The sequence below is a fragment of the Oryzias melastigma genome, linkage group LG9 (genome assembly GCF_002922805.2).
Source record: "Oryzias melastigma strain HK-1 linkage group LG9, ASM292280v2, whole genome shotgun sequence".
NCBI lineage: Eukaryota > Metazoa > Chordata > Actinopteri > Beloniformes > Adrianichthyidae > Oryzias > Oryzias melastigma.
Window position 1 is genome coordinate 30,891,963 of NC_050520.1, and position 8,950 is coordinate 30,900,912.

The following is an 8,950-nucleotide window of genomic DNA, read 5'->3' on the forward strand; positions in this document are numbered from 1 at the left end:
TAGTTTATAGTTGGTTTAAAGCTAATGATGGTTAAGATGTGTGTTTACATCCAGTTTGCACATGACCCGAGTAGTCGACTAATCGGAAAAAATAATTGATGATTAGTCGACTATTAAAATAATCATTTGTGGCAGCACTAATCTCTAACAGTAATATTTGCATGCAGGTCCAGGATGCGGCGGGAGGTCCTGATGGAGGGTCTGCCAGACAATGACACAGACGCTGAACACCACAGCTATTCCCCCTCAGTCACAAGGAGCCCCCACTCTGATGGGGAGGAGAAGAGGCTTCAGCAGCGCCCAGGACGCACCCCTTCAATCTTTAATCCCCACAGCAACGCTGGATCCCCTCATGTCAAACAGGAGGCAGCAGAAGGGGAAGACAACAGGGATGGGGAAGAGGATGGCTTGATGAAGCTATCAAGAGAACAGTGTTTTTCCTCAGCAGTGTCACTCCCTCTATTAAAGACTGAGCATGAGCACTCCATTACTGACTGTTGTGAGGCTAACTTGGCTGGCCAAAGCCTGAAGCAGGAAGAAGGGGTGAGCAGCCAGGGTCAGGGGCTCTACCCTGGTGCCGTGTCCATGGATGGTCCTCAAAGAGCTAAGCAGGCTCGACAAGACGGAGAAGAATCTGTGAAGCCAACTGTTGATCCAGTCAGCTTCAAGGCTTCATCAGAACCCTGCCGGAGCAGCCTAGAAGTTTCCCTCAACTCCCCCTCTGCGGCATCGTCACCCGGACTCATGATGTCCGTCTCTCCTGTTCCTTCGTCGTCGGCACCCATATCACCTTCGCTGCCCAATCCTCCATCGACGAGCACCAACCCCAGCCAGGACACGAACCCCATCCCTTCCTTCCAAGGCCCCAAACTCAACAGAAGCACTCAGAGACGCAATGAGAAAATGGCCAACCTCAACAACATCATCCACAGGCTGGAGAAAGCAGCCAATCGAGAAGAAACGCTGGAGTGGGAGTTTTAAATTCTTCATGTCTAGACCTTTGTGGCACGCAAGCAGTCGAGGCGGAAGCTTCCAACAGACATTTTAAGGAGACTGGCTCCTGAAGACATCTCAGACCGACGGGTCGCTGGAAACAGGAGCGCAAAGCGAAACATGAAGCGGAATTCACCAGAAGAACTTAAAAATTGAAAATATAATTTATAAAAGCGCATTTGCTTTCTTTTTCTTTCTTTCTTTTGATAATGCGTACTTCTCCGAAATATATTGGACAGCACTAGCTGTTGTTTTACGTACTGGACTTGACATGAAGACTTTTACAGCTATGGTGTCATAAAATGTACACTGAAGTTCTGTAGATTGCCACTGGGTGAGATTAAAAAAAGACCCCTGTCTTAAGCCATTAAAAGCACTATAACTATTTGAAAAGAGACTCTGACCAAATTTGCTACTTTTTGAATAGTAATTTTTCAACATTTGTCTGTGAGACCGGACAGTTTAAGTCAAGTAACATGAAATCTTATTACTGACTGAGGGATAGTCCTTTAAGACTCTAAATATACAACATCCTGTATGTACTTAGTTTCTTGGTAATATGTTTTAAAATCTTTGTAACTCACACTTATAAAATGTGGTTGTACATGTTGTAGGGTTGTCTGCAATAGCCTTCTCTAAACCTGATGTAGCATGGTACTCACCTGACCCTGTTATTCTCTGTAGTTAGTCATCTGTGATTATACTTGAGCGAACACAAGAAAAAAAGTTGAAAACTTAAAAAAAAAACAAAAAAAACATTTTAAATCTAGTACTACTATACTTTTAAGTCTTTATTTCCTCAATAATCCTCCAGGTTTACACTTTAGGGTCCTTGTGCTTTCCGTGGAAAGTGAAAGTTTCACTTCACATGAGCACAGTTTACCTGTCTTTTTAGTTTTTTGTTCAAACTTACCTCTTTAAGGCACTGGTTCTCAGACTGTATTGGGCCAAGACACCTGGTATACCTCAGATTTAGTTAATGCACATCATGCTTTGACCACGCATTTCCTTCTTTTACTTAAACCTCCATCTGGATTTTGTCGATTTGGCCAACGTCCTCAGATCAATCACGAAGCAAGACAAGCGGTTTGCTTGGAAGGTAGAAGGTAATGGTTCTTTGGTGCAGTATGTTTATGACCCTTTTTCACTGGGTATTAAGCTCACACCCTCAGAATGTGTCAGTTATTGTGACTTTGCACTGGAAATAACACCTCCGTTTCCAAGAGCTGAAAGGGGATTCAGTTCATCAAGTTCCACTGATTTACTTGTGTTAGCACATCGACCATCTCTCATCAAAATGAAAACACTCTATCAGTATGTATACTATATACAAGAGCGCCCTGTCATATCTTGGACCACTTGTGGACTGTGTCTGTAGCGGTTTCTTTGTCATGCTTGCAGAACGTTCTGTTGTACTTTGCATTTTATATTTCATACTCAGAACAGCTAACTAGATATACAATACCTCGTGTATGAAGTACTTGCAGCACTTAGATTTTGATAATTGTGAGAACTCAAAAAAACAAAACAAAACAAAAAAAAGTCAAATATCAACATTATCCTAACTTAGTGTCAACAAGTCTTTGCCTTTGCTGTATTGTTGCAGTTGGTAGAAAACACTTGCACATGTCTACATAGTTCAGAGGACTTGGATTGTATTATGTAGAGAAATATATTACACAATTATTGAAAAAAAAATGTCTTGGGACAAAATGTGCGGCTTATATTAAAATAGAGTGTACAGATTTAATAAACCAAACCCATTCAAGCCAGTTGTGGTCTGGCAGGCTTGCCCATGTTTTAGAACTTCTCTCAGGGTAGTCTTGCTTTTTAAAGCTTTATTGAAACAGTCACTTGTCAGCAGCGATGGGTGTGAGAAACGTGTGGTGGTGTAGACAATGACTCTGTTATGCTGTATATTAAATGATCATGTGGAAGTTGAATAATTATTGAAAGTCCATCTTTCACACAAAACGCTGGTTACCTAAAGATTCGCTGCCATTTTTTAGTTTTCTTTTCAGGGCACAGGTGTTCCAAAGTACAGTGCAGAAATCCCTAGAAGATGCTGACGGGTGATTTTTTTTTTTTTCTAGATCGGTAGTCTTGCTTGGTAAAACACTGTTTTTTTGTTTTCTCTTTGATAAAAAAAAAGATGATTTACTGCAGGTTTTCTTACTTCCATATTTTGTGCATAATATACTGTATGGTTACTGGCATTTTCTTATGTAAAAACACGTAAGTGAAAAAAAAAAAGTTGTATTTACCTTGACCATTTTCTTCTCATGTAAAGCTCATCTCATTGTTCTGCATGCAATCTATTCTGGTCATTTATGAAAGAATAGACTGTTTTTTGTAATACTGTTCTTGCACAGGGACGTTTAATCTGCACTCGAGGTCTTCTTGCATTAGTGAAGTCCATGCATGGTGCAGTTGATAGATATGGCTCTCACAAAGTCACAATTCCAGTAAAACAGGAAGTCTAGAATGACCTTGTAAACTTTGCTTCCAGGTTAATGTTTAAATCAAGATTATTTAGTGCCATATCGTATGCCCTCATACATTTTAATCCCTGAGAATTTTTGTTTTGTGTGTGGTAAAATGTGGTCTGACAGGTTTTTGGAACCTTTTGTAAACCAAATCAGATAAAGCAAAGCTTTTTGAAGTTTTTTTTTTCATTTTATATTTATAAGTTCTTCAATTTTTCTTGACCTTATAACTGACATTTAGTCACTAAATCATGAAGTATGTTTTCAGCAAAATGTGGTTAACTGTGTTAAATGATGAAAGTTATTAAAAACAAGTCGTGCTTTTTTTTTTTTTTAAATTTGGTAGTGGGGTGCAAACGATTAGTCATTTGAAGTGAGCTGAGAGCCAGTAAAGAAGTGTCCTGGAATTTTCAAGAACTTTGTAATTCCTCACATTTATAAATGTAATGGATTGAACAAAAGTCTGCCAAGCGTCATGGAAGTTAAATTACACATGTAAGCCATCAGTCAATACATATTTGTTTAAGACCTTGCAGTTTTGTGTTTTCATTTCTTTGCAGACATGCGGATATCTCTTAGCAAAATGTTGTATACCTGAAGTTTGTTTTGTAAGGTATACTAAAGTATGAGTATAGGAAGTATATTTTGCCCAGAGGTGTCAAATTAAATTGCACAAGGGGCCAAAATCCAAAACACATCTTAGGACGGGGGCCAAACAAGATAAACATTTATTAAACACTCTAAAACTCAATTTTTAAAACTTTAAAACCATAACTTTTAAACATATCTGCAATAATGGTGGTATGAATGCTATAAAAGGAATTTGGCTGCCAAAGATTCTAGTGCTGATAGCTGAAGATGCTGACATTTTTAGCTAAAAACGCAGAAGCTGATAGCTAGTTAAAATATTAGATAAATACAAAATTAGCCTAAAAAACGGAAAAAACCCCACAAAAAACCTGGCAGCATGTAGCTGAAAAAATAGCTAAACTTCAAAATAACCTTAGAAAACTGAAAAAGAATAAATTAGCTAAAACAGCTAGCGTGTAAATAATAGCCTAAATTCAAAATACCCTAAAAAAAAACGTAAAAAGAAAAGCCTAAATTAGCCAAAACAGCTAGCATGTAGCTGAAATATTAGCTAAACACCAAAATAGCCTAAAAAAGATCTTAGTAAATGCCAAAATAGCCCCAAAAATCTAGCATAATGCCAATTTATAAAACTTTTAAACTGTAACTTGTTTGACATAATTATGAATAATAAAAAGGCAGGAATAATATTTCAGAATAAATCAACTTAAACCTTAAATAACTTTCAATATTTTACTTTCCATAAAAACATAATTGGTCAAAATTATACAAGAGCTTGTGCTCGCCATTGTAGGTCCCCTCTCACAACTACTAACTTTTTCCAATTGAATGTTTTTATCTTCTCCTGAATAAATAAAAATACGTAAAAATGCAATGTTAAGCATAGAGATCGTCGTTATACAAGTCCTACTATAATATATAATACTAGAATACTATAGAATATGTTAAAACTTCCAAAAGCACAGTTTTGATTGGAGTGAGTCTTTAACTTGTAATATATAGATAATAAAAGACTGATATACGACCTCATTCTTAGCACACGTGTGAAGTAGTAAAAACTTAGAACACTTAAATATCCTACTTTTTAACAAGAGGGTTTCTCTTATAAAAACACAAATTGGTACAAAGTTATTACATTAATTTAAAAGACAAACTTACCACGTCCATTTTCAGTCATTGAAACGCATGACTGTTCGTTTTCCTCTCTTAAATACACGTTATTTTAATGGAGCCCTGCTATTTATCCATAGTACTGTATTATCATCAGCGCCCAGTGTTTACATGATCGTACCGCGTGGTACGTCGGGGCCCCTCCCCCTCGCCTCGCAGCGTGATGGCGTCACTCCAACGTAAGCTGTCGGGCTGGAGAATTCGCGGCGATGGCGACGACGACGACTCGGAGCTGGAAGGGGATGCCGTGAAGCTAGCGTCGGCTCGGATATGACTAATGCTCGTTTGGTGGAGATTCGCTTGCTGTTGTGTTACTGCATGGGCTTCGGATGACTGTTTCGCTTCGTACTCGACGTCGCTCCGTTCTCTGGTGAGTCCACCGGCAGGAGCGCTTCTCGGTGTGTTTTGACAGAGGCCTCCGCTCTGGGGTCCGCCCTCCATCTCATAACAACAAAAACAGTTGCAGAGCCGCGCTAGCATAACCCGCTAATGCTAACTAGTCAGCTTACTGGCTGGACCGTGGCAAAGCTTTTAATGCCAAATGCCGACCGCTAAGAGATTGCCACACCACAGGAGCGTGTTTATTAGGACTGTTTGTAACCTACACGAAACATTTGGCTAAGTCTTAGGCCGTTAGCATTACTTTTTCCAGGTGGCTGTTTATGAATGTTAGCCATAAATGTTGACTGCCGCTGCGAACCCCTTAGCAAATGCACTCAAATTAAAAAGTAGAAGAGCTTTTATTTGTTACTGCTCGTACTTTTGTGCGACAAACTGTTTTTAGAAATATAGCGCCAGCTAGCACAAAAAGGTCACTCATTGGAAATCCGTGTTCGTATATATGGTAGCATTAGCAAACAAGTCTAAATATCGCGTTTTATTTTCAACAATTGTTTATAATCGGAGTCAAATGCATTAAACCGACCTTGCCGTGCAACATTAAACAAATTGAGCTAATGTTTGGGCACTTTTTGTTTCGTTTACTTGGCTTCGGTTTGCTGCAGTGTACTGTCCACGTCAATGTGAGTTGTAAACCTAAAAAGAAAGATCGGGAAGTTGAGGTTTGGGATGTCAAAGCCCGCGGTGCATGCCGGTTTATCACGGGACACGAGTAACGTTAAGGCTCTAACGGGCTAAGCCGTCCATGCGTGATGGAGTGAACTCGCAGCCAGACGGGATCCGCGGGTCATGAGCCTGCTGTCGTAAACAGAGACGTGCGCTGGCGAGATAGACTTTATCAGGTAGCAGCAGCAGGAAAAGCAGGACAGCTCAGTCAGTTTTGACCCTCCGTGGCCTCCTGTCAACACTGGAAGACCAAGCTAAGCTAAAAACAAAGTGGCAATTAGTGCTGCCACAAACGATTATTTTAATAGTCGACTAATCACTGATTATTTTTTCTGCTTAGTTGACTAATCTGTCATGCGCAAACTGGATGTAAACACACATCTTAACCATCATTAACTTTAAAGTTCCTAAAAGCAAGATATATAACATTACCTGCAATAATGCGTGTGATAGTGTGAATGCTGTAAGCTGAATTTGGCTGCTAAAGATGCTAGTGCTGATAGTGATAGTGGAAGAGGCTGAAATTGATAGGTAAAACTGGTTAGGCGGAAAGACAGCTAGAATATTGGTTAATTGCCAAATTAACCTAATAAATTTAAAAAAGCATCAGTTAGCCAATACAGCTAGCATGCAGCTGAAAAATTCGCTAAATTTCAAAATAGCCTGAAAAACAAAAAGCGTAAAATTAGCCAAAATAGCTAGCATGCAGCTAAAATATTAGCCAAACTCCAAATTAACCTAAAAAACTGAAAACATCCTTAACTTTCAAAAATAGCTAGCATGTAGCTAAAATATTAACTAAACTCCAAATTGCATTAAAAACAAAAAAAGTCTAAATTATCCAAAATAGCTAGCATGCAGCTGAAATATTAGCTCTACTCCAAAATACCATAAAAACAAACAAAAAAGCGTAAATTAGCCAAAATAGCTAACATGTTGATGAAATATGAGCTAAACTCCAAAATAGCCTAAAAAACCTTAATAAAGTCAAAATATTCCAAAAAACTAGCAGAATGCCATTATAACTTTCAACTTTACAACACTCTGCTTCCATATAATATAAATTAATGACTAATCAACTATGAAATTAGTTGTCAACTAATTTAATAGTCCGTTAGTCGTCGATTAGTAGACTAATCGTGGCAGCCCGTGTGGCAATTTAGTTGTGTTTTTATATTTTGCCTTATTTACATTCTTCTTATTCCACAGGCATTTAAGTTTTTAAAATGATGTGCTCAAACTAGTGATTCAGTGATCCTCTTGGAACAGATTTCAACATCTGGCTGACGTTTTTTGACTCTTTGTTGGTCAAGTGAGACCTCTTCATTTGCAGTCCAGCTGCACCGCAAGACACAATTTTCTAAGATCCAGAGACAAAAGTTTGTGACCACAAAAGATAGAGCTTCCAATTCTAAACACAGAAATAAATATAATCGTTCAATTGATCTAAAATCAAGCAAGTTATTAATATTTTACGTCTTTGTTTTGTGGATAGATAACAAATGGAAGAAATATTTTTTTTTTTTAATGTCTTTTTAGATACTGTATCTTCCTCTTCTCTATCTGTGTTTTAAACATCAGGACATTATTCAGGTGATTCCACTACTATTTTTTTTTTTTTTTTTGCTTTTTACGTTGTTTAAAACCTCTTAAAAATTGGAATACCAACTGGTGTTTGGACCAGCACAATGCTATAGAAAATTTGGCTTATGTGACTAGAACTTCTTTTTTTAGGTGTGGTAGATCACTTTTTGGTCCCCATCAGAATCCAGTATTCACCCGGACCATGGAATGACTGCAGTAATTGACTAAACTGGCGTGGAGTTCCAGCTGGTGCTTTTCAATTTTGCATATGATTTTGCGTTATAGCTCAGCTGAAATGCAAAGTGACCACAGATAATATCAGTATTTTTGATATAATTAAAGTGAGTCAAAGGGCCTAGTGTCATTTTCATATATGTCAAGAACAAATTTGTGTGATAAATAGCAATGTTTGATAGTAAAAAAACATGTTCTTATTCTTTTACCTTCCAGATGTTCTTGTCTTACCTCAAGTTTCCAAACGGGATCATCCTTGATTAGTGATTGTTTGTGGTAAGTCAGAAAGCTGCCGTCATGTGAGGTTACTGTTTTCACCACTATTTCACTTGGGATGTAAATGTTTACACACAAGTTGGACTAGGATGCTGTTTCTGAAGGTTGAATTTGTTGTGCCATGTTATATAAAAAAGTAAAGTAAATGCAGCTAAATGTTAAAAAAAGAAACTTATACAACAGTCAGCTGATACTTTTTGGATCAAATGACTTTCATATAACATCTTCTTGAATTCTGAGTTATCACAGAACCAATGGATTGAACAGTTATCTTAGCTCAGGGGTGTCAAAGTCAATCACACAAGGGGCCAAAATCCAAAACACTCTTTAGGTCACGGGCCGAACAGGATAAACATTTATTGAACACTCTAAAACTACATTTTAAAAACTTTAAAACTGTAACTTTTTAACATATTTATGACCTAGATATATAGCATTACCTGTGATAATGCTAGTGTGAATGCTGTAAGATGAAGATGCTGAAATTGATAGTTGAAAATGCTGAAGTTAATAGCTGAAAACGCTGAAGCTGATAGCCAGCTAAAATATTA

The 8,950-nt window shown here is 37.9% G+C and overlaps 2 protein-coding genes across 12 annotated transcripts in view; both read left to right on the forward strand.

The window, feature by feature from the left end:
- The window catches only part of cux2b (cut-like homeobox 2b), a 132,999-nt gene extending 128,985 nt beyond the window's left edge, over window positions 1-4,014 (forward strand). For all 9 annotated transcript variants that reach the window (XM_024275080.2, XM_024275084.2, XM_024275081.2 and 6 more), the window contains one exon: window positions 168-4,014. In XM_024275080.2, the coding sequence (XP_024130848.1) occupies window positions 168-981 (814 nt within the window). In that variant the 3' untranslated portion in view covers window positions 982-4,014. The remainder of the gene's footprint in view (window positions 1-167) is intronic.
- Window positions 4,015-5,345: 1,331 nt separating this feature from the next.
- The window catches only part of mtmr3 (myotubularin related protein 3), a 39,135-nt gene continuing 35,530 nt past the window's right edge, over window positions 5,346-8,950 (forward strand). For 2 of the 3 annotated variants that reach the window (XR_002919699.2, XM_024276249.2), the window contains exons 1-2: window positions 5,346-5,610; window positions 8,340-8,399. The gene's annotated coding sequence lies outside the window, so the exon portion shown is untranslated. The remainder of the gene's footprint in view (window positions 5,611-8,339; window positions 8,400-8,950) is intronic. The other variant, XM_024276250.2, reaches the window with a different exon arrangement.